Source organism: Pseudochaenichthys georgianus, chromosome 4 (assembly GCF_902827115.2).
Source record: "Pseudochaenichthys georgianus chromosome 4, fPseGeo1.2, whole genome shotgun sequence".
NCBI lineage: Eukaryota > Metazoa > Chordata > Actinopteri > Perciformes > Channichthyidae > Pseudochaenichthys > Pseudochaenichthys georgianus.
The window spans coordinates 45,857,022-45,882,523 of record NC_047506.1 but is presented as its reverse complement, the minus strand read 5'-3'; the positions used below and the strand labels follow the sequence as shown (position 1 = coordinate 45,882,523).

General features: G+C 44.9%; 1 protein-coding gene across 1 annotated transcript in view; it reads right to left on the bottom strand.

The window, feature by feature from the left end:
• frem1b (Fras1 related extracellular matrix 1b) overlaps positions 1-25,502 on the bottom strand; it is a 288,564-nt gene that overhangs the window by 153,939 nt on the left and 109,123 nt on the right. The window contains exons 18-20 of the mRNA XM_034081787.2: positions 10,342-10,530; positions 7,796-7,992; positions 7,171-7,396 (exon numbers count right to left, since the gene is read on the bottom strand). Coding sequence (XP_033937678.1) covers positions 7,171-7,396; positions 7,796-7,992; positions 10,342-10,530 — 612 coding nt within the window. The remainder of the gene's footprint in view (positions 1-7,170; positions 7,397-7,795; positions 7,993-10,341; positions 10,531-25,502) is intronic.

The following is a 25,502-nucleotide window of genomic DNA, read 5'->3' as shown; positions in this document are numbered from 1 at the left end:
GCTCTGTCCCTCAGAGCTGGGTGTTTGCTCTCTGTAAGGTTCTCTCTAACTTGGTAACTATTGCGTACATCTCTGTGTATTGAATGCTGAGGGAATGGTTTGGATGAAAGTTTTGAACGGGATTCTTAAACCAAACATTCTTAAATGTGTTGGAATTCTTAAACCAAACATTCTTTAAATGTATTGGAATTCTTAAACCAAGCATTCTTTAAATGTGTTGGAATTCTTAAACCAATCATTCTTAAATGAGTTGAAATTCTTAAACCAATCATTCTTAAATGTGTTGGAATTCTTAAAACCTACCATTCTAAAATGAGTCAGGATTTTAGAACTAATTAGAGAACGTTTGCCACCACGAGGAAATTCCTTTTGGATGTTGTCAGAATACTTTAATGTGTGAACTATGAATTAAGGTTTTAGATTAGAAAATAACCCCAGCATGATATGTTTAGTATGATTATAATGTTGTAACGAGAGAAGGTAAAAACTCTGTATTAGTTTGGACCATAGGTTTGGACCTATTTTTCTTCAAATAAACTGATCCCACCTTTTGGATTGGGACAACTTAAAAAACATCTAAGCTCTCCTCTCTTGCTTCAAAGGTAAGATTGCACCCTGCCACACACACTTAGGTAGGGCCACACCTCATTTACTGATATCAAAATCCTTCGGGATCGCTTAAACAGATTTAGAGAGTCGTCTGAATTGAAACAGCAGTTAATTGAACCTGGTTCTTCAGGAGTTAATAGAGGTGAGATCTTGCTGACGTTGGTGGATCTGAGCCAAGCAATACACTTACATAGACTCAATCAATTCTGTTAGGTCAATTAGTAGGTTTGAGTAATTTGCCGGAATAAATTATCAGCCCTCACCGACTCTTACAGCTTAAGCTAAATAGCATGCGGTACCAGGCTTTAGCTGTTGCTAGGCCACGCTACTGACTGAGGACGTCGTAAAAATATTGAAATATGGCTGAAACCCTCCGTCTATTTACGAAGAATAACTGTCCCAGTGATAGGTTAATGTCCAGGAGCCACTGCTCGAAATTTCCAGAAAAGGAAAAATAGAAAAACAGCATAAAAAAGTAAGCAGAGGCAAGAGCAAGCAGAAAAGCGTCTGCACTGTAAGAAGGCTGCACATACCTTCCTACCTAGTAGGGGGAAAGACGTAGCAATCTTACAATTTCTGTCATAGTCTGCTCCATCATTCACCAGTAGTTTTCCATTCACCTGTCTCACCTGTTTTCCACACCCACTCGTTAACTCACTCTCTTTCTCTTCTGCACCCATTAGCTTCTGCCAGTATTTAAACCTGCACCTTACACACACTCTTTGCCAGATTGTCCTTTGCCTCATGCTTGTCTCTCCCGCGTTCAACACTAGATTGCCTACCCGGTTCCGACCCTGCCTGTCCCCGACCTGCCTGCTCTGCCTGTTTCCTGATCCTGCCTGTCCCTCGACTATCCTGCCTGGCCTGTTATCTGAACCTGCCTGTATCCACGCTGACCGCCTCGCTTACTCCCTGACCCTCTGCCTGTCCCTGACTCACCTTCTGCCCGCTGTCCTCCGGTGCGTTATACTGCCCGGTTGGTATTTCTCCGATCCAGTGGAATCTCCAATAAAGTATATTACCAATTCTCCTTGGTTTCTCGAGTGCTGCATTTGGGTTCTCCTTAAGATTGTGACAGAACAATCTGGCCAGAACATGGACCCAGCGCACTCCTCTTCACCAAGAGACTGTTTCGAGAGAGTTGAGGACCCTCTCCAGAGGCAGGAAGCCTCGATAGCCATCCTGGCCACCGAGGCTCATCACGCTACATCTTCACAGGACCAGACGCTAACCTATTTAGCTGCGCAGCTACAGCAGCTAACGGCTACGGTGCAGCAGCTAGTGGCAGGAGTGGCCACTCCAGCGCCTCTTCCTATGCCGTCGACACCCGCTTCTGCATCACCTCTGATGGGATTTACCCCGGAGCCTCGGGTGGGAACTCCGGAGCGCTACGCCGGGGAACCGGAGGGCTGCAGCCCGTTTCTTAAGAACTGTTATATCCTGTTTGCACTGCAGCCACACACTTTCGCTTCTGAAGCTGCTCGTGTGCCGTTCACGGTCAATCATTTGACTGGGAAAGCCCGACTGTGGGGCACAGCGGAATGGGAGCAACAAACACCCGCCTGCTCTTTGTTCCCCGCTTTTTCTGCGGAGCTGCGCAAGGTGTTTGGACCCGTGTCTGTGGGTCCAGACGCTGCAGGAGGACTATTGAACCTGAGCCAGGGTAATGGATCTATAGTGGATTATGCCATTGAGTTTCGCGCCCGGAGCCGCCTCAGCAACTGGAATTCTGCAGCCCAGTGTGACGCCTATCTGCGTGGGTTGGCGGATTACATTAAAGACGAGCTGGTGTCGTTTGATCTGCCCAATTCACTGGATGGGTTGATTGAACTGACTTCCCGCATGGATCGGCGCATCCAGACACGGAGACGGGAGCGACGATCGGCAGAAGTTCAACATGCCTGGGCGCCCCGACGTCCGAGTTTGGCTGCGACTCCTCACCTCACTCCAGAGCCGCAACCAGGGGGGGATGAGCCCATGCAAGTGGGTCGCACCAACCTCACTTTGGAGGAACGTGAGCATCGCAGACGTCGTAACCTGTGTCTCTACTGCGGCCGGGCCGGTCATTTTGTTTCTCACTGCCCGGTAAAAGGCAAGGCTCAGCAGTAATGGGGAACATACTGGTGAGCCAAACCCCTGGATTTGTTCCCACTCAGAGACCATTGAGCCATGCCAGGTTGCTATTACCGGATAGCTCTCAGGCTCTTGCAGTTTTTATTGACTCTGGTTCGGACGCGAGTATTATGGATGAAGAGCTTATGCTGCAGTTGGGAATAGACCGGGTTCCCTTATCTCGCCCAGTTCCAGCCAACGCCTTAGACGGTCACCTGCTGGGGACAGTGACTCATCAGACGGTACCCGTTCACATGCTCCTGTCTGGGAACCATCACGAGACTATTCAGTTTCATGTTCTCCGGTCTCCACATATCCCGCTTATCCTGGGTTACCCATGGCTCCGCCGCCACAACCCTAACATTGACTGGGAGACGGGAGCCATTTTGGGATGGAGCCCCTCTTGTCATCAGATCTGTCTGAAACAGGCTGCCGCGCCTCAACGCTCGGGGAACCCCAGCCAAGTTCTGGATGTTACAGGAGTTCCACCGGAATATCTGGACTTCAAGGAAGTATTCAGCAAGTCGAGGGCTACTTCCCTACCACCCTACGACTGTGCCATCGACCTGCATCCCGGCACCAGCCCTCCCAGGGGTCGATTGTACTCCATGTCTGCTCCGGAAAGAGTTTTCATGGAGACTTATATCAATGACGCTCTGGCGGCTGGGATTATTCGCCCGTCCTCATCACCTGCTGGCGCAGGGTTCTTCTTTGTAGAGAAGAAAGACAAGACCCTAAGGCCCTGTATCGACTTTCGGGGTCTTAATGACATTACGATCAAGAATCGATACCCACTGCCTCTTATCTCTTCTGCATTTGAGTTGTTGCAGGGAGCAACCATATTCACTAAGCTGGACTTGCGTAATGCGGACCACTTGGTACGTATTCGCGAAGGGGATGAGTGGAAGACAGCCTTCAACACCACCACGAGTACCTAGTCATGCCTTTTGGGCTTACCAACGCCCCTGCAGTATTCCAGGCGTTGGTAAATGACGTGCTCCGAGACATGTTGGACCGACACGTGTTTGTTTACTTGGATGACATCCTGATCTTTTCCAAGACGCTGAAAGAACACGTGCACCACGTCCAGGCGGTTCTCAGGAGATTGCTCGAGAACTCGCTGTTTGTTAAAACGGAGAAGTGCGAGTTTCACACATCCTCTGTCTCTTTTCTGGGATACATCGTGGGACAAGGGAGCATCGAGATGGATCCTTCCAAGGTTGATGCAGTCACTTCCTGGCCGGTTCCAGATTCCCGGAAGCGGCTACAACAGTTCCTCGGGTTCGTCAACTTCTACCGGAGGTTCATTCGTGGATACAGTACCTTGGCCGCTCCTCTCACAGCCCTGACCTCCTCTAAGGTTATGTTCCAGTGGTCCTCCTCGGCTGAGGAGGCATTCCAGAACCTTAAGGCCAGGTTCACCTCCGCCCCCATCCTCCGAGTACCCGATCCTGTAAGAAAGTTTGTTTTGGAGGTGGATGCTTCTGATATGGGGGTGGGAGCCATCCTGTCTCAGCGAGCAATGGACAGCCAAAAACTCCATCCCTGTGCTTTCTTTTCAAAGCGTTTGACTCCAGCGGAAAGAAATTATGATGTGGGAAACCGGGAGCTGCTAGCAGTGAAGTTGGCTCTGGAGGAGTGGCGTCACTGGCTCGAGGGGACCAGTCAACCTTTCCTGGTGTGGACCGACCACAAGAATTTGGAGTACATCCGGTCGGCCCGCAGACTGAATTCCCGACAGGCTAGATGGGCCCTTTTCTTTACTCGGTTCAATTTCTCCCTCTCCTACCGCCCTGGTTCTCGGAACATTAAGGCTGACGCTCTTTCTCGTCAGTTTGGAGAGGGAGGTAACATTCCCAGGGGCTTGGACACCATCCTTCCGACTTCTCAGCTCGTCGCCGCCCTCATCTGGGAGGTGGAGGAGAGGGTCAAGGCCGCCCAGCAGGACCAGCCGGGACCCAGTGCCTGTCCTCCGAACCGCCTGTTCGTTCCACAGACGTTGAGGTCTGATGTTCTCCAGTTGGCTCATACCTCCAGACTCACCTGCCATCCTGGGATCCAACGCACATGGGAGGTAGTCCAGCAAAGGTTCTGGTGGGCAACACTTAAGGAGGACACCAGGGAATTTGTTAATGCCTGCCCCGTTTGCAATCAGAACAAGTCTTCTCACCAAGCTCCTGCTGGTCTCCTACGACCTCTGCCTATCCCTCATCGCCCCTGGTCTCACATTTCTCTGGACTTTGTTACTGGTCTGTCACCGTCCAACGGACACACTGCCATCTTGACGGTGGTAGACCGATTCAGTAAGATGGCTCATTTTGTGCCGATACCCAAGCTCCCCTCAGCTAAAGAGACGGCGGAGCTGGTCCTGCTCCATGTGTTCCGGCTCCATGGGCTGCCTACTGATGTGGTTTCTGATCGTGGTCCTCAATTTACCTCGGTGTTCTGGAGGGAATTCTGCACGCTCCTTGGGGCCACGGTCAGTCTGTCATCCGGTTTCCATCCGCAATCCAATGGTCAGACAGAAAGAAAGAACCAGGAGATGGAGACGACCTTACGCTGTATAGTCTCCAAGAACCCAGCGGCCTGGGCTAAACAGCTGCTCTGGGTCGAGTACGCCCACAACACTCTGGTCAGTTCGGCCACCAAGCTGTCCCCATTTCAGTGTGCTTACGGGCTTCAACCCCCTCTGTTTCCGGCCCTGGAGAGGGAGGTTACCTGTCCGTCCATCCAGGCTTTCATCCGTCGTTGTCGACGGATCTGGAATCAAGCCCGGAGAACTCTCGTCTGTTCGGCCAACCGGTACGCCTCCTCTGCCAACCGCCGACGTTCCGAAGCACCTGTCTACCAGGTGGGCCAAAAGGTATGGCTTTCCTCCCGGGATATTCCTTTACGGGTGGATTCGAAGAAACTTGCACCTACATTCATTGGACCGTTTGAGATTGTCAGGATAATCAATCCTACAAGAGTAAGGCTAAGACTGCCTCGGACTCTGCGGATCCATCCCACTTTCCATGTTTCCAGGATCAAACCTGTCTGAGAGAGTGCCTTGGTTCCTGCGGTCCCTCCCCCACCACCCCCCCCCGGATGATTGACGGCGGGCCTACGTACACTCTCCGACGACTTCTTCGTTCCCGTCGCAGAGGAAGAGGAGTCCAGTACCTGGTGGACTGGAAGGGTTACGGCCCTGAGGAGAGGTCTTGGGTTCCAGCTCGTCATGTGTTGGATCCCCGGCTCATCAGGGAGTTCCATCGGCGTAATCCCGAGCAACCGTCTAAGACCGTCACGTCGATGGGCAGAGACACAGGGAGAGTCTCTCCTCTTACCGTCAGCTCTTCAGAGGAGGACAGTGAGGGGCAGGCTTCTGATGAGGACGCAGATTCCCACAGGGGGCAGGAGAGGGAGGCCGAAGGAACTTTTTCAGATGAGTATTAATCCCACCTCCCACCCTCATCTGTAGATTAGCATTTAGGGACGTCAGGAACCGTCCATTAAGGGGGGGGTTCTGTCATAGTCTGCTCCATCATTCACCTGTAGTTTTCCATTCACCTGTCTCACCTGTTTTCCACACCCACTCGTTAACTCACTCTCTTTCTCTTCTGCACCCATTAGCTTCTGCCAGTATTTAAGCCCGCACCTTGCACACACTCTTTGCCAGATTGTACTTTGCCTCATGCTTGTCTCTCCCGCGTTCAACACTAGATTGCCTACCCGGTTCCGACCCTGCCTGTCCCCGACCTGCCTGCTCTGCCTGTTTCCTGATCCTGCCTGTCCCTCGACTATCCTGCCTGGCCTGTTATCCGACCCTGCCTGTATCCACGCTGACCGCCTCGCTTACTCCCTGACCCTCTGCCTGTCCCTGACTCACCTTCTGCCCGCTGTCCTCCAGTGCGTTATACTGCCCGGTTGGTATTCCTCCGATCCAGTGGAATCTCCAATAAAGTATATTACCAATTCTCCTTGGTTTCTCGAGTGCTGCATTTGGGTTCTCCTTAAGATTGTGACAATTTCAGGGGGTGCGCGCAGAGCAACCTCTATAGTTTACATACGTAGTAATTACACAAATATATGTTGCCACAGTTACAATCGTGTCGTGGAACAGAGTTTCTCTTTTCTAAGTGGATCCAATTAAATAATTTCAATTAATATAGGGAGTCAAGTCTTTAGTTTGGTGACAGTGTAATAACCGTAATAATGAATAATGTGCAGCGAGGCGGTCATTATTGAAAAAATTACTTCAGGCTGATCAAGATCCTCCGCTTCGTCTCAGGCTCCATTTTCAATAATGCCCGCCTTGCTGCACATTATCCCATGCATTTATTTGCAGAAATAAGTTTCAACATCAAATTGAATTAATTACGGTGGAACAGAAACATCTACCTTTAGAGAATGTGGCACTATATGGTGATATAACTATTTGTCACAGTGACTGATTGGCCTCCCTCTCACCTTGTTGGAGCTCCTGCAGGGTGAAGGAGGTGATGGGGAGGCTCCTCTGCAGCAGCTCCGCTCCTGTGTCCGAGTAGCGGCTCTTCTCCAAGCTGTAGATGCCATTGATCAGACTCCCGTGAGCCGGCGGCTGCACCACCGTGAAGGTCAGGGTGTCCAGGGGGGAGTCCAGATCAAAACCGTTCAGAATAGACGGAGTCAGCTCCCTCATCCCGCCCTCGTTCACCTGCAGGAGATGAAGAATGGGGATAACTCCACAGAGCGCTCCATGACGCTGGATTCAGGAAAGCATGTTTCAGGTCCAGGCCGACCTCCATCAGAGGACCCATTTTGAAAAACTCATGTGCGTTTATCGTGCTTCTATGCAAATGATGTTTCCTTGCCAGTATTATGTTTGTGGCCTACACTATTTCAACCAATGTCAACAATACTCCTACTTACCATTAACCTAACTCATACGTTTGTAAAGGTAAGCAAATAAGTTAACGTTAGTGCAGGAAAATAAAATCAAAAAGCTTAATGTAAACATTTTAGCAACATTAGCTTGCTATAGACATTAGCAGAGTATTGGCTGACATTACTAAACTAATAAGGTTAGATAAAGTTAAGTAAATATTTGTCTTACCGTGAAGTTGGTGAGCAGAAGGGAAGGCGTTTCATCATTGGTTGGACTGATGATGATGTAAAAGGGGACGGGGGCGGAGCGGTGCAACCCATCACTTACACTGATGGACAGCTGGTCGATAGTTGGCTCCACCCCTTTGCTTTCTGATTGGACGTAGTTGATTAAACCCATGGTCAGGTGGACAAGACTGAAGGATTCTAGGAAAAACAAATAAATATGCTAGGGTAAGGTCAGGTAAACGCTCAACACATAGGTATAGGGGGCCATACAGACCGTAATTCCTACTGGTCCTCTCACGCACATACATTCTCCTTTTACATACATACATTTTCACTCTTACACACGTACATTCTCCTTTTACATACATATATTTACACTCTTACACACATATATTCTCCTTTTACATACATACTGTACATGTTCACACTTACACATATATATATTCTCCTTTTACATACATACATTTTCACTCTCACACACGCATATATTTACACTCACACATTCATACATTCTGCTCTCATATTATCATATTTCAATGCACACATCCATACCTTGTCACTCAAACATGTATACGTTTTTCACCTTTTTTTTCATTTTAAACTAATACCGAGTCCAACAGTGTCAGTTTTATTGGGTGCATTCACACCTAATAGTCCGCTCTCTGGTGCGCACCAGACCACAGTTTGTTACATTGTTTCATTTTTGTTTGGTTTGCGTTCACATGGGCAAAACTCAAACGGACTATAAACTTTAAACACAAGTCATGTGCACGGAAATGCAGTTAAGGGGGTAAAAACGCAAATCCCGGCAATTTATACCGGAGCCTCCGCCATGGAGCATCGGCACTTTCGGCAGGTTATTCTCATGCTGCTGTTAATCTGGAGATCAAAAGACACTAGCGGCCCGCGCATATAATAATAATGCATTACATTTTTTATTAGAGCGCTTTTACAGGTGCTCAAAGCGCTTTACAAGTACACATTACACGTATTAGACATGTAGAGTCATTACTGCGGACATTAGTTTAGTTCACTTCAGAGGTCTCGGACTGCGTTCACACCGACCCAAATGAACCGCACCAAGCGGCTAAACGCACCAGGGTTAGATTCAACCGGACTATACAAGGCTGGTGTGAATGCGCCCTAAGAACTTGCGGTAACAAATATTTGTAAAAAAAAAAAGAAGAGCTGCTGATTTGAAAAAACAAAGTGGAGAGATGGCTGAGTGACCGCAGTGCAGAATCGCTGTATAGTTTAAATCTCCTAACCATGTTGTCCATTTTAGACATAGAGTTAATAACATTCATTTTCTGGGCTCAATGTGTGTATTGGCCGTTTTCGTTGTGATCGCTAAATTCACCTTGTTTCCCCTTGTTTATAATATTATCAACATTCCAAGCAAACGGGTGCTTTTGTTTTGAAATCACTTCCGCGAGTTTCGCATTTCGTATAAATATGAGCATTAAAATATATGAATATGAGAACAAAATGTAAAAATGTGTGAGTGAAAAACTTATAAATGTGTGAGTGACAATGTATCAATGTGTGCATTGAAATATGATAATATGAGAGCAGAATGTATGAATGTGGGAGTGTAAATACGTGTGTGAGAGTGAACATATATGTATGTAAAAGGAGAATGTATGTGCGTGAGCAACCCAGTCTCATGGCATTTCGTGTTCACCAACACGATTTTGAATCTATTGATTCGTGTTCACCAACACGATTTTGAATCTATTGATTCGTGTTAACCAACACGATTTCCCCCTTTTTTTCGTGTTGCACAGCACGATTTTAAAAGCAATGTATGTCTACTGGTAATGTGTTTCGTGCCTGCAGCACGTATTTTTCTCCGGTCGGGTCGTGGAAGAAACATGTGCTTACTCAATATCAAGCCACAATTATTGCTTTTATTTTAAATCGTATAATTTCTGACTTTTGTTGCCGTCTGTGAGGAAAATAAATGGAGCTCAGAGCCTCAGAATACTGAAATCTGTATTTTTTAAATCTTTTTTTCCTTCTAATTTGTTATTCTTTTCAAAATAACACACTGTTATTTACTCACCAATAACACACAATCATCCTTGCTTTTATTTATTTATTTAATTCCATAATCTCAGGCTTTTTTGGCGTCCGTCAGGAACTGAATTTCAAAATAAAAATAACCGGAAACAGACGTAGGCATTTCGAGCGATTACCCAAGATCCTCAGCTATGGTTTAAGCTCGCTGATTGGATGTTTTAGCCGCAATGCATGCTGGGATTTGGTTTTTATATGATATGAACCCATACAGGACATCTCTTTCTCCACATTACGTGTTAGGCATTATAATTGACTATTCTTGTCTGTCACATACTCTTTTGTCTGTCACATAAGTGGCGCAAGTTGCGCAACTGATGCGGTATTGCGCTAAACGTACATTATTTTGACCAGACACTTTGACCTGAGAGATTTAGATTTGCCGGTCTTCAGCATATTTTACCGGTCATAGTCCGGTAATTACCGGCTAACGGGAACTCTGGCACACGCACAGACACTCACACTCACCAACTCGGACTCCTACGTTGCTCTTCTCGGAGCCTGGCGTCGGCTGGGTGTTTTCCAGGTAGCCGTGCAGGGGAGGAGTCTCCAGGTGAAAGGTCAGCTGATCGGGGGGGCTGTCAGGGTCTGAGGCTGCCAGGACCCCGACACAAAGACAGGAAGAAGAGCCCTCATCCACCATCAACATGGACGCACCTGCACCACACAACAGTGACATAAATCCACTGTATTTTAATTTCTTATTTTCACAAAAAACTGAAGAAAAACTTAAAAGATACGCAAATAGTTTGTACATTTGTGGATAGTAAAAGCCAAGAAGAGATGCAGATAATGGCAGAATAAAGTAGAGTATCAGTATTGACCTTTAAAACTCTTTAAGATTCACTTATTGTAAGTATTACATTGTTATTATTATTTTTGGGATAAAAAAATAAATGTCTATAAAAAATGTAATATATTTAACCTCTTAAGCCCGAGGGTCCCCCTAGTGGACCCCTCCCACCGTTTTTTTACGAGACTATGTCTCAGGGCTTCTTAACATTTTTGAAACTATTAATGTTCCATACCCTTTTAACGGTAAGAAACTCAGCTAACTGACACCGGAAGTAAGTTAGCATTTTTAGCACTTCCGGTTCCTTCATCAAAAAAGCAATGCATTTTCTCCATAGGTTTTTGGAAAATAGCTTGAATAGCTTGTGTCTGTGGTTGACACAAATTTAAGAGATAAATCACGTTTTGTTCTACGACATTAAATACATCAGCAGTGACCCCACTGGTGATTTTTGAAGAGTTTACGTGTCTGAAAAACAATGGTTGTTACCGAGTGGCTGAATGGGACTACAGAAATTGTCGAGGCCGTTGTACGTCATTACGCCGAACACGTAAACACTCCAGCTAAGTTTGTTTTCCCCTGTGTTCTGCTTGAAAGCAAGTACCTGCCTATCTCTAGTATCTCTAGTATCTCTAGTATCTGTATATCTATATATCTGACCATTAGAATTTTTTTTTTTTTTACACCGTAGTTTTACAAATTATAGAATAATTAATTACCAGTGTTTTCTAAGTTTACTCGGCAGTTTTTTTCGTTAGCTAACGTTAGCTAAAGCTAGCTAAAGCTAGCGCTACTAGTTAGCTACGCAATGGTTTTTTGCTTTGCTTCCGGGTTGCAGCCAAGGTCTTCGCATGAAACATGCTCGTTCAATCGTTTCCCGGCCAATGTTTTCCAAAGGAGAGTCTGGATTCGTGCCATGAGGTAAGCTGACGTTACATTTTTGTCCATGTCACGGTGACATTTAAATGATTGGTCGTGACTGTATCACCGTTTTAGAGATGGCGCTGCTGAAAAGACCGCAACATAAGTAAAGATAATGAATAAATCCTATTAAAAACCTGTGTCGCTTATATGATAAGTCTAATTAGTACAAGCAGCATAACGTTTCACCATGTAACTAAAGATTGTAGTCAGGGAAATCAGTTTGACATATTGAACTAATAACAAATCACCTCTGGCTGGCAGAGAACTCTCTGCTCCATAGCTTCTCTTGGACGTAAAATCACATGTACATTTTACATTTATATTCAATTAATATTCCATCCCTCACATACTTTTGTAATAACTTATATTTCCTTTTTATGCTGCTGCAACACAAACATTTCCCAAATTGGGATCAATAAAGTAATATATTATCTTAATTAAGAAATCTAACTATTATAATTAGTGTTGCAGCTGACACCTATTTTCAATATGGATTAATCTACCATTTATTTCTTTTAGTTCAATTTTGATCTATACAAATGTCAAAATAGTGAAAATGTTCACGAGACTTATCAAAGTGCAAGGTTATATCTTTAGATGTTTTGTTTTAGCCTACTGTATGTACTGTATGTCTTAATGCTCTTTTATGTGACGGTGTGACTTCCATGAAACTAATATTGTATATCTTTCCAACAGACGAGCTGACAGGAAGCCCCAATGCCTGTTCCTGCATCTGCAGCTGTCATGTCCTTTACAAAAGAGAAAAAGGCCTGTTTCCTTTAAAGCACAGAATGTAGAAGAGCATTCCTACTGTCTGAGAGGGATACTTGATGGAATGGAGGAAGAAGCTGCGTGTCTTATGACTGAGGACGAAGCAGGTCCATCAACACAGGCGGCTGCTAATGAAGGTCCTCAACCACTATCTGAGAATGCAGAGGAGCAAGCAACCACGGTAGAAGAAAAACGTCAATCTCAGCAAAGACACATAATGCAGCTAGAGATCCAGCTAGAGGAGTCCAAGGCAAAGCAGAGTTACTGCCGTGACAAGTATTCTGCCTCTCAGTTGAGTGAAAGGCTCTTCGGATGGAGACAGGATTGCCAGATAGAGACACATTCAGTGCTGTGTGTGAGTATGTTGCTCGTTTTGAGGCTTCCATTACATACCCAGAAGGTTGGTTCCCCAAATCACTGAGTCTTGAAGACCAAGTTTTCATGACCCTCATGAAACTGCGTCATCATTACACACACCTTCATCTGGCTGCACTCTTTCACTGCGGGGAAAGCACTGTCAGAAATGTGATTGTAACATTTATAGAGGTTCTCCACAAAGTACTTGTTAAGGACATAATGAGTGCTGTTCCCAGCTGGGAGAAAAATAAAACCAGCTTGCCTTCTTCATTTTGGCACATCCAAAACTGCAGAATGATAGTGGATTGTCCGGATATCAAAATAGCTATCCCCAAGCAAATGGATATCCAGAAAGAGACCTACTCTGCTTACCGTGGCATGCACTCTGTCAAACTACTGCTGGGGGTAGCACCACATGCTGTGATCACATACTATACCCAGGATCAACAAGTGACAAAGAGATAGTACGGGATTCTGGTGTTCTTCAGCATTTCAAACCTGGAGATCTGATATTGGCTGACAAGGGATTCTTAATCCAGAACATTCTTCCTGAAGGAGTCACTGTCAACATTCCCCCATTCCTCTGTCATGGCCAACTGACACACAGCGAAGCACAGGCTACAAAGCTTATCGCACAACATAGGATTCACGTCGAGAGAGCAAATGCTCGTTTGAAAGAATTTAGGATCCTAAAGTTCATTCCATCTCACCTGAGGCACTTCACAGATAAACTGGTGCAGGTATGTTGCGCACTAGTGAACTTCCAACGTCCTCTCATAAAAGAGGTGGCAGAAAAATAGTGTCTTTTCACATGTAAACACATATGTTTCATATACATCTTTTCAACTCTGTAAGCCCCCCTCCCCCCCTCTCAATCAACTTCCTCTTGACTGACTTTTCTGTTTATTTTATTTTACTATATTTATTTGTTTGCCTGTCCTTGTTTCTCTACCCTCCCTCATACTGTAAAGCGTCTTTGAGTTGTAGAAAAGCGCTATATAAATAAAATGTATTATTATTATTATACTTTGTTTTACATTTTGAGTTCATCATTACACTCAAACTGTCTTTTCATTGGGTGCATTTTATTTCTTTTATTTAGATTCTGCTGTTTAATCAATCTAGAAACATATTTCAGACTTTGTTTTACATTTTGAGTTCATCATTAAACTCAAACAATGTCTTTAAACTGGGTGAATTTTATTTCTTTTATTTAGGTTCTGTTTAATACACATTAATTTGATTTGACTCAGATGTGCTGATAATATCTGCAAATATAAATCTTTAAACTGTCTTTTTACCTTGAAGTCTGGCCTCTCGGGTAGGCTCATGTTTGTTTTCTGTCTTTCTCTATCAAAAAAACGTTACTCCAAAGAATGGTTTGTGACACTCTAACAACCACACCATTGCAAAGGTGAGTAAATGTAAATTAAAAACGATTCACAATTTCTTAAAATTACTATATCTGAAAATGATAGATTTATGATCTTTTTCATCGAACATATGAACGACTCAAACAAGGATCGCAGCAGCTACAAGAAATATCTTCAAAGGGGAACCATAACATCCTGAAGATGAGTTTTCTCTAAAAAAAATATTTAATTGTAACAGCAGTGCTCTCTGAACTCAGAACAAAGACAGACAAAGACAGACAAAGGTGATTATTCCGGCAGTGCCAGCTTTGGAAGCATGTGGGCCTTGAAAAAGTCCTCAAGAGCCAACAGGTTAGGCTGCCAATTGTCATCTCGGGCTATCGGAATGATGACACTGTCTTTCGTAGTCCAGACCAAAAAGTAGCAAGTCTCTCTTGCAGTGAGGTGAAGCTGACCTTTCACTTGGTGCCAGTAAGGATGCTCCTCACGCAGGCTGAATGTTTCTCCCTCCTTACTGACACAGAAGCCCTTGATTTGCAATGCTTCACTAATTGTCATTTCCCTGGCTCCGTAGGGACACTTTACCTCCAGCACAGCGGGAGACCAGACCGTCTGGAGATGCCCCCAACACTCCTGATTGGGAGAGCCACAAACCTGACTCATGGACCTGCATCTGGGTTGCAGTGGTGAATGCCCTGACGCCCTCACATTCATTCATAGTCCCCCACTGTACAGACCAAACACCATCAAGGGCCTGTTGTTGCCCTAGCACCCTGGCACTAAGGAAAGCAGTCACACGCTTTGACCTCAGGACAGCTCCAAAGTTGCTGCCAGTCAACCTTCCTTTCCTGAACAAATGCCAGTTTGGGTTGGTTCGCTGACCAGTGGTAGCCACCTGAATTGCCCTCTGTTGCTCCTCAGACAATGCCATGCTTGCCATAATTGCCTCACGTCCCTGATGCCCAACATATTTGATCATTTCAGGAACAGTAAGTGTTTCCAAGCTGCAGTGTTCCTCTTCTGGCTCGGGGGAGAGAAGCCAAGACATTCCTGAGAACCTGCCCCAGAGTCTGTCCCTCAGCCAGTCACGATCTTCGGAGGTGGGCTCTCTTGTCAGCGGGTTGAATGAGTTATTGGTTGGAGGAAATAGCTCCTCCACTGAATGCGTACGTTTAGCTGCCTTTGGCTTCTTCCACTGACAGGGGGTGTCAGTGCAGCTGACATTGTGGATGGCAAAGATGGCTAATGCAGCTGCATGACTGCATTTCCATTCTCCACGTGGGCATTCACATTTTGTGGAGAGAATTCCCTCTTCTCCTGTCGATACCTGTGGTGGTGGGATTGTTTTATTATTTAAAATATATTTACATTTTTAATGCCTTCCCAATTATCCCTTTAATTGTTTATAGCCTACTGTATGTTTATTTCATGGATATTTCTGTGTTTTCTGGTGTGTAATATTTGTAATAAAGATTTCATCCATCCATCCATCCATCTTCTCCCGCTTATCTGTGGTCGGGTCGCGGGGGTAGCAGTTCCAGCAGAGAGCCCCAAACTTTCTTTTCCCTGGCGACATCAACCAGCTCTGACTGGGGGATCCCAAGGCGCTCCCAGGCCAGCGAAGATATATAATCCCTCCACCTGGTCCTAGGTCTACCCCTTGGTCTCTTCCCAGCTGGACGTGCCTGGAACACCTCCCTAGGGAGGCGCCCAGGTGGCATCCTAACTAGGTGCCCGAACCACCTCAACTGGCTTCTTTCGACGCGAAGGAGGAGCGGCTCAACTCCGAGTCCCTCCCTGATGACCGAACTTCTCACCTTATCTCTAAGGGAGACACCAGCCACCCGGCGGAGGAAACCCATCTCGGCCGCTTGTATCCGCGATCTCGTTCTTTCGGTCATGACCCATCCTTCATGACCATAGGTGAGGGTAGGAACGAAAATGGCCCGGTAGACAGAGAGCTTTGCCTTCCGGCTCAGCTCCCTTTTCGTCACAACGGTGCGGTAAAGCGACTGCAATACCGCTCTCGCTGCTCCGATTCTCCGGCCCATCTCACGCTCCATTGATCCCTCACTCGAGAACAAGACCCCGAGATACTTGAACTCCTTCACTTGGGGTAAGGACTCATTCCCTACTTGGAGTGGACAGTCCATCGGTTTCCTGCTGAGAACCATGGCCTCAGATTTGGAGGTGCTGATCCTCATCCCAGCCGCTTCACACTCGGTTGCGAACCGATCCAGTGAGTGCTGAAGGTCGCAGACCGATGAAGCCATCAGAACCACATCATCTGCAAAAAGCAGTGGTGCAATCCTTAGTCCACCGAACTGCAGACCCCCCCCCCCACGACTACGCCTCGAAATCCGATCCATGTATATTACAAACAGGATTGGTGACAAAGCGCAGCCCTGGCGGAGGCCAACCCTCACCGGAAATGGGTCCGACTTACTGCCGAGGACCCGGACACAGCTCTCGCTTTGGGAGTACAGAGATTGGATGGCCCTGAGTAGAGACCCCCTCACCCCATACTCCCACAGCACCTCCCACAGTAACTCCCTGGGAACCCGGTCATACGCCTTCTTCAAGTCTACAAAACACATGTAGACCGGATAAGCGTACTCCCAGGCCCCCTCCAGGATCCTTGCGAGAGTAAAAAGCTGATCCGTCGTTCCACGACCAGGACGGAATCCGCATTGTTCCTCCTCAATCTGAGGTTCGACAATCGGCCTGACCCTCCTTTCGAGTACCTTGGAGTAAACTTTCCCGGGGAGGCTGAGTAGTGTGATGCCTCTGTAATTGGCACACACCCTCTGATCCCCCTTTTTGAAAAGGGGGACCACCACCCCGGTCTGCCACTCCTTCGGTACTGTTTCCGACTTCCACGCAACGTTGATGAGACGTGTCAACCATGACAGTCCCTCAACACCCAGAGCCTTCAGCATTTCCGGGCGGATCTCATCCACCCCCGGGGCTTTGCCACTGTGAAGTTGTTTGACGACCTCAGTGACCTCCCCCCGGGAGATTGGCGTTGATCCCCCGTCATACTCCAGCTCTGCCTCTAACATAGAGGGCGGAGTTGTCGGGTTCAGGAGTTCCTCAAAGTGTTCCTTCCAACGCCCCAACACTCCATCAGTTGAGGTCAACAACGTCCCATCCTTACTGTACACAGCTTGGATGGTTCCCTGCTTCCCCCTCCTGAGGTGTCGGACAGTTTTCCAGAACAACTTTGGTGCCGCCCGAAAGTCTTTCTCCATGTCTTCTCCGAACTTCTCCCACACCCGCTGCTTTGCCTCGGCCACGGATGAGGCTGCTGCCCTTCGGGCCTGTCGGTACCTTGCAACTGCCTCGGGAGTCCCACGGGATAACAAATCCCTGAAGGCCTCCTTCTTCAGTCGGACGGCTTCCCTGACCACCGGTGTCCACCAGGAGGTTCGAGGGTTACCGCCCCTTGAGGCACCTAGGACCTTGAGACCACAGCTCCCTGCCGCGGCTTCGGCAATAGAAGCTTTGAACACCGACCACTCTGGTTCAATGTCCCCAACCTCCACAGGAATGCCCGAAAAGCTCCGCCGGAGGTGTGAGTTGAAGGCCTCCTGAACTTGGGCCTCCTCCAGACGTTCCCAGTTCACCCGAACTACACGTTTGGGCTTACCAGGTCTATCCAGAGGCTTCCCCCGCCAATCGACCCAACTCACCACCAGATGGTGATCAGTTGACAACTCCGCCCCTCTCTTTACCCGAGTGTCCAAAACATACGGCCTCAGGTCCGATGATACGATAACGAAATCGATCATGGACCTTCTGCCTAGGGTGCTCTGGTACCACGTACACTTATGAGCATCCTTATGTTCGAACATGGTGTTTGTTATGGCCAATCCATGACTAGCACAGAAGTCCAGTAACAAACCACCACTCCGGTTCAGATCAGGGGGGCCGTTCCTCCCAATCACGCCCCTCCAAGTGTCTCCATCATTGCCCACATGTGCGTTGAAGTCTCCCAGCAAGACTAAGGAGTCCCCTTCAGGAGCCCCATACAGGACTCTTTCCAGGGTCTCCAAGAAGGCCGAATACTCTGAACTGCTGTTGGGTGCATAAGCACACACAACAGTCAGAGTTTTCCCCCCCATAACCCGCAGGCGTAGGGAGGCGACCCTCTCGTCCACTGGGGTAAACTCCAACAACGAAGCACCTAACCGGGGACTTGTGAGTATCCCCACACCCGCCCGGCGCCTCACACCTTGAGCAACTCCGGAGAAGAATAGAGTCCAACCCCTATCCAGAAGTAAGGTTCCAGAGCCGACGCTGTGCGTAGAGGTGAGCCCAACCAGATCCAACTGGTACCGCTCCACCTCCCGCACAAGCTCCGGCTCCTTCCCCCCCAGAGAGGTGACGTTCCACGTCCCCAAAGCCAGCTTCTGCCGCCCGGGTCTGGTCCGTCGAGACCCTCCGCTTTCACTGCCACCCTTCTGGCAGCGCACCCGACCCCATCGATGTTTCCCGTAGGTGGTGGGCCCGCGGGACGGAGAAGCGGAGGTGTTGCCCACGTTGCCTTTTCGGGCTGGGCCCGGCCGGGCTCCGTGGCAAGCCCGGACACCAGACGCTCGCCGACGAGTCCTCCTTCTGGGCCTGGCTCCAGAAGGGGACCCCGGGCTTCCTCCGGGCCGGGTATCCTCACTTCCTGTGTCGTCTTTCATATAAAGATTTCATGTGACACATAAAATTGATTTGTTGATGGGAATTAATGTCACTAATGTGAATAAATTAACTCTAGGTTAACGGTACTCTTGCTATCACCACTCACCGACACTCTATAAACCTTGTCTCATGCTAGCCCTGACAACACCGGAAAGCACACCTTCATCTAGGCTGCACTGCTGTACGTGTCCTGACTTGTAGTGGTTCTCTCCTCTATCTACACTCTTTTTGTCATCTTTGTAAAATTATATCAGACTGGTCATTGACAGCCATGGCTTCTAGTGAAATTCAGTGTGGCTCAAATGAAAAGCTTTGTTAAAATATGCAAGCGCGCGAAAGTCAGTTGAAACGATCTAAAGTTGGCATAACGTTGAAGTCGTGCAACCCTGCTGCTGTACTTTTTTGTAGTGAGTTTATAGCATAACGTTAGCATTTTGCTTCTGGCGACTAGATTTATGATTCAAAAATTATAAAAGTAGGATAGACATGTGGATATTATCCGGCTGAACAAAACGTGATCCGTCTTTTAAATGTGTGTCAACCACAGACCTTATTTCGAGCTATTTTCCAAAATCCTATGGAGAAATTGCATTGCGTTTTTGACGAAGGAACCGGAAGGAGTTTACATCCGGGTTTTAGGACACGTCACTGCGGTTCTCTATATGAACCATTTTTAGCTAAAAGAAACACAAGAGTAATACCAAGCCTTTGAATTAGCATGGAGCGAAAAAATGCTAACTAATGCTAACGGACTTTTGCACAGCACTCACGTTAGAAATGCCCTTATTACTTATCGTAACTGCACAAACAAGATATCCGATTAAAGCTGAGACTCCACAGATTCCACACATGTAATGTCATCACTGTACGACCCCGAATTTCTGGAGCTATCAGCCAGAAAAGAGAAAGTAAACAACATTTGGTTTCAAAAATATTACAATAAAATACGTCTTACCTTTTTTGATTTGTGATCAAAAGTTGTGTTCAACGGAATAAAAACACCGCTCAAGGTTAATCCAATGTCTTTGTGTCACGTAGACATTTTTACTGATAATCCATCATCATATTTATGGCAATATACTGGGTATAAAGTTTTGCCGTCCAGGCTTGTACTTTCAGATATGCTTCGTTTGCTTCTCTATTACATCCGCAATGGTAATGTTTACCTGGATTTAGGAACTGCCCATCGATTCTATTGGATGTAATGGTTAAGAAAAAGGTGTAAATCACCCAAATCGATCAATGGGTTCCAGAGATATGGTCCTGGGTAAAGTATAAATAATGCCAGCCAGCGTAAGCACATTACACAGCAGACTTTACTTATTGTTTACTATGTAAGGAAGCAGGAATTGCAGGACCCAGAGCGCACGGAACACAGAGCGGACAGCAGATAACGGAATTGCAGTTTTATTGCCTATAGATTATCAGAACATTTCAAAGGGGACACAGCCACATTGGATATTAACCTATGGATTAACTACATCATCGTTTTTATCGTTTTAATGCCATTGAAGACCAGTTTAGACCAGACAAAGAGGAAGGTAAGCCATGTTAGCCTAGCGCATGTTAGTACCTAGCGCCACTTGTTTTGATGTACGTTTTTGTTGATAACGTCGCGAGTTTGTATCTTTCAGTGTTGAGGTGAGCACCGTTAGATTCTGTGTCTTTACCATCATAAACGACGTGTTGGATGTGCAGCTAGGATAAGTAATAAGGGAGCTAGGAGTGATTTTCGGTGCAGTAATAGGTTAGCATTTTTTCGCTCGGGGCTAATTCAGAGGCTCACTGTTAGCATTGTGTGTTTTTAAAAAAAAAATAAAAAAATGAAAAAGATCAGTTAAATGAGTTTTTTCCCGTTATATGGATATAAAATATTCATAGTTTATTAAATATTAAGGTTCCTTAGACGTTGTTTCCTGCAAATGACGTGATTTCGGGTCCGTGGGGCCTAAGAGGATAACAGAGTATGTTTATTATTTTTTTCACAACAGTTGTATTTGGATGGAATGAATACCTATAGTGATAATTCAAAGTGATAAAATGATTTTTACAGTGAAAAACTTCAAATGGAACTGATGGTTCCCAAATTACCCAGAGGTGAGTCCGCCTGGACTTTATTTTTCTAAACCTCTCTAAAAAGGTCAAATTTCACTTGTTTTGCATCAATCTTGATACAGGGTACTTATTATATGTTATAGTTTGGATTCCTAAAGCTTTTAGTCTACTAACCCATCATTCAAGGGTGGTTTTCACTATAAGTAATGTTTATTTTTTAGGCGAATATTAGAATTTACATGTTTTTACTATGTTCCATCTGAATTTACTAATATCTATATTGATTCTGACACTTCTACATCCAACTCACAGATGTAACCTTGCTTTGAGAGAAAAGATTATTAATTTACCCCTTTTAGAAGTGAAGATATAGTCTTTGTTGTGTTCGTGGCATTTTCGAGCCTGAAACTTGAAAAACAGGCTCAGGGCTTAAGAGGTTAAATAAAATGATCATTATTACCCATCCATTCCTCCAGGCCATTGTTAGCAGCTTATGAATCCAACACTTGGGCGGGCCATCTTCCTTTACACCATGTTAATTAAACAAGCAGAAACACCTTTGGACCTGTGTCCATACTGCCAATAATCCCGGTTTATGTAATAATTGTATATGTGTATGTATCAACCTGATCTCACCAGAATGCGTGACTCCACCACGACACCTTAACACCGCATTGCGTGGTGTAGTCACGAACTTTGTTACATTTACGTGTCGGCACCACGCAAAACAACCCCAATGTAAAGTGAATGAGGCTCTTTTGTCGTGGTGCACACACGCATTTCTACAACGTCCCGCAGTGAGCTTTTATTCTATACAACGTTTCAAATCTACTTTATAGCTTGTAGTAACTCACGGGAGGCTTCTTTTATTTTATTTGTATTCATAATTATTTTTATTTTTCGTCAGAATGTAAAAATTACTTTAGTTACGAATTTGTGTTCTCAAAAAACAGTGCTTTGTGTGTAATGCAACTGTGATTTTTATTAAATTAGTTCGTTTTAAGGAAGGCCAGAGCTTCAGCTGTGTCAAATAGATTGTTCCCTTTAGTTAACGTTATTTAAAAGATAATGATCATGTCCCCTGTATTGTATTACGAGCGTCCATTCCCATTGGATAACGGAGAATTTTACACCCGGAAGTAAGTAGCCTATTCTCCTTACTGTCGATTGATTTTACAGTGATATCTGCACTACTCATCGACTAAAAAACACCAAATTGTCCTTGTTAATTACACAACATTGATTGGTTTGAATTGTGTGCAATGCTTTTGTATTTTCCCCCTTCGATTCGGAGAAACAAATGTTTTTTCGGAGTTTTAGGATGGCCGAAGACACTACACTACCCTGAATCCTCAGCTATCGTTTGGGACTACACCATGTGCTTAGCTTGACAAACCCCGTGATCAGTCCTCAACCTCTGTATTTGGATGAGCGAAGTTTACACAGAGCGTCAAAAAGGACTTTGAATTGGAATGAAACCCATCGACGGCACACTATTCAAAACAGGAATCGAACGTGTCCTACCCCCTCCTCCAACAGTGCTACGCAATAAAACAGATACACAGAAAAAATAGTGAAATAGTGCAATAAGAGTCTATATACAAGTGATTGGAATATGATATATTAGATAAATAATTTCTAAGTAGCAGCCAGATGAATGTTATTTCTAAGTTCAGGTGTTTAATAATCGTATAGCCTGTGGGATGAAGCTGTCTCTGTGTCTGGTGGTTTTAGTCCGGATGCTGCGGTACCCCCTGCCAGACTGCAGCAGACAGAACAGTTTGTGGCTGGGGTGATGGGGTCTTTTATAATCCTGAGGGCTTTCTTTAAGGTTAACCTGGTATTTTTACTCTACTACATTTATTTTAGTTACTTTACAGATTTGGATTAATGATGTGAAATATAAACAACCCTTAAATCAGACTTTAGTTACACCTGAGTGAAATTCAGTGAAGGTGATTGTCAAGTGCCAACAATCAGGAGAGATATTTGATAGTTGGTGCTTGAGAAGACTAAATATTTATCTGCAGATCCGTTTAAAGCATATTCATTACTCGTTATTCTCTAATAGTTAATTAAAGACTGTATATAATTGCTATTTTGCACATCCCTTTCAAGATTTTCTAAGGTTTATTGACATATCATATACACAACAGTGTAGTTATGCAATGAATGAAAAACTTGGGTCACAGGTTCCTCAACAGTGCATTACAAGACATCTATCAATATGTGTGTACCTCCACCATTACACTGTCGTATTCTGCACATTTCTTTAAATAAAGCCTTATTAGTTTGCACATCCTCCTATCAGGCACTAAACTGTTTTATTCTAGATATCATTTGAGTATCTTCTTGATATTTTCTATTCTATATTTATATAATTGACCTTCTATACTTTCCCACTATTTTGTATGTACTCTTAATATTTAAATGTTTTGATAAAATATAACACATTCAAAAGTGCTTTACAAAAATGAAAGACATTAAGAAAAAGGCATTTTAAACAGTCGTTAAAAAGCAACACAATCTTCCTGCATTGCAATTACTCTAAACGTGCAATAACGTGCTTTAACCAGTAGGTGGTTTGGGTTAAAAAGCTGTAAAGTTTACAGTGTTAACAAAATAAAATATACTGCTGTTTCCGGTTTAGTTTATGACGAATATTATTTTGTTATTGTTTTGATATTTGATATAAACACAGAAAATATGTTCTTAACATGAACCAGCGGTCTAGTAGTTAATAAAAAACAATAATATCAAAACAAAATATTACTACTAACTTTATTGTGAAATTAAAACAGAACGGTAAAAGAATAGTTTCCGGTCTATTCTGATGCCCGATCTCTGTAGATAAATAAAGAACTAAGATAGATGTGTAATATTGAATGCAGCCAAACTATTTATTACAATGCATTCATGTGATGACTTTTGAAGAGTAAAGCAAGCACTGCTGAATAAAGTATGATTTTCTCTTTTACGAAACGTTTTTTTTCATATGGAATGCAGTTGGAGGTCAACCAATCACAGAGCTTGAGGACTGATCATGGGGTTTGTCAAGCTAAGCACATGGTGTAGTCCCAAACGATAGCTGAGGATTCTGGGTAGTGTAGTGTCTTCTGCCATCCAAAAACTCCGAACAAATATTTGTTTCTGCGAATTGAAGGGGGAAAATACAAAAGCATTGTACACAATTCAAACCAATCAATGTTGTGTAATTAACAAGGATAATTTGGTGTTTTTTAGTCGATGAGTAGTGCAGATATCACTGTAAAATCAATCGACAGTAAGGAGAATAGGCTACTTACTTCCGGGTGTAAAATTCTCCGTTATCCAATGGGAATGGACGCTCGTAATACAATACAGGGGACATGATCATTATCTTTTAAATAACGTTAACTAAAGGGAACAATCTATTTGACACAGCTGAAGCTCTGGACTTCCTTAAAAACGAACTAATTTAATAAAAATCACAGTTGCATTACACACAAAGCACTGTTTTTTGAGAACATAAATTCGTAACTAATGTAATTTTTACATTCTGACGAAAAATAAAAATAATTATGATTACAAATAAAATAAAAGAAGCCTCCCGTGAGTTACTACAAGCTATAAAGTAGATTTAAAAAACGTTGTAGAATAAAAGCTCACTGCGGGACGTTGTAGAAATGCGTGTGTGCACCACGACAAAGGAGCCTCATTCACTTTACATTGGGGTTGTTTGCGTGGTGCCGACACGTAAATGTAACAAAGTTCGTGACTCCACCACGCAATGCGGTGTTAAGGTGTCGTGGTGGAGTCACGCATTCTGGTGAGATCAGGTTGGTATGTATCGATTGTGGAAATGTGTGTTAGCACAATGATAAATAGTCCTGGATCTTGCTAAAATATAAAAGAAGGTAAAGCTGGTTTCCTCGTGTTCCGCCTTGCTAATGAGTAAGAACTCAGCGTCTTTATTCACTGCTAATTAATTAAACCAAGAAACACCACATACACATCACCACCTAACCACCCCCACCCCCACCCCCATACACACCCTACACTGCTGGGTGGTGATGGTGTGAATTAATGGTAGATATTCTAGGATTAGAAAGTTATCCTGCCGCTGGTATTGCCTCAGTAATCCGGCTAGCGAAAGGCTAGTAGACATTGTCACCGAGGGATGAGCCTCTTTCTGCTTTTGTTCTGAAAAGGTTCACTCTCTCCTGTGAACAACACACACACACACACACACACACACACACACACACACACACACACACACACACACACACACACACACACACACACACACACACACACACACACACACACACACACACACACACACACACACACACACACACACACACACACACACACACACACACACACACACACACACACACACACACACACAGGGGAGTGACAATCTCACCCAGCTGCATGTGGTTATGTGTGTTTCTGTTATACCAGCAGACAAAAGGCAGATTTAATTTAAAACACGTCAGTGTCAACTTCGTCAGCCCTGCCGAAGGGTGACAACAACACACACACACACACACACACACACACACACACACACACACACACACACACACACACACACACACACACACACACACACACACACACACACACACACACACACACACGCCACAATTACCATTAATGCAATCTGCAAACAA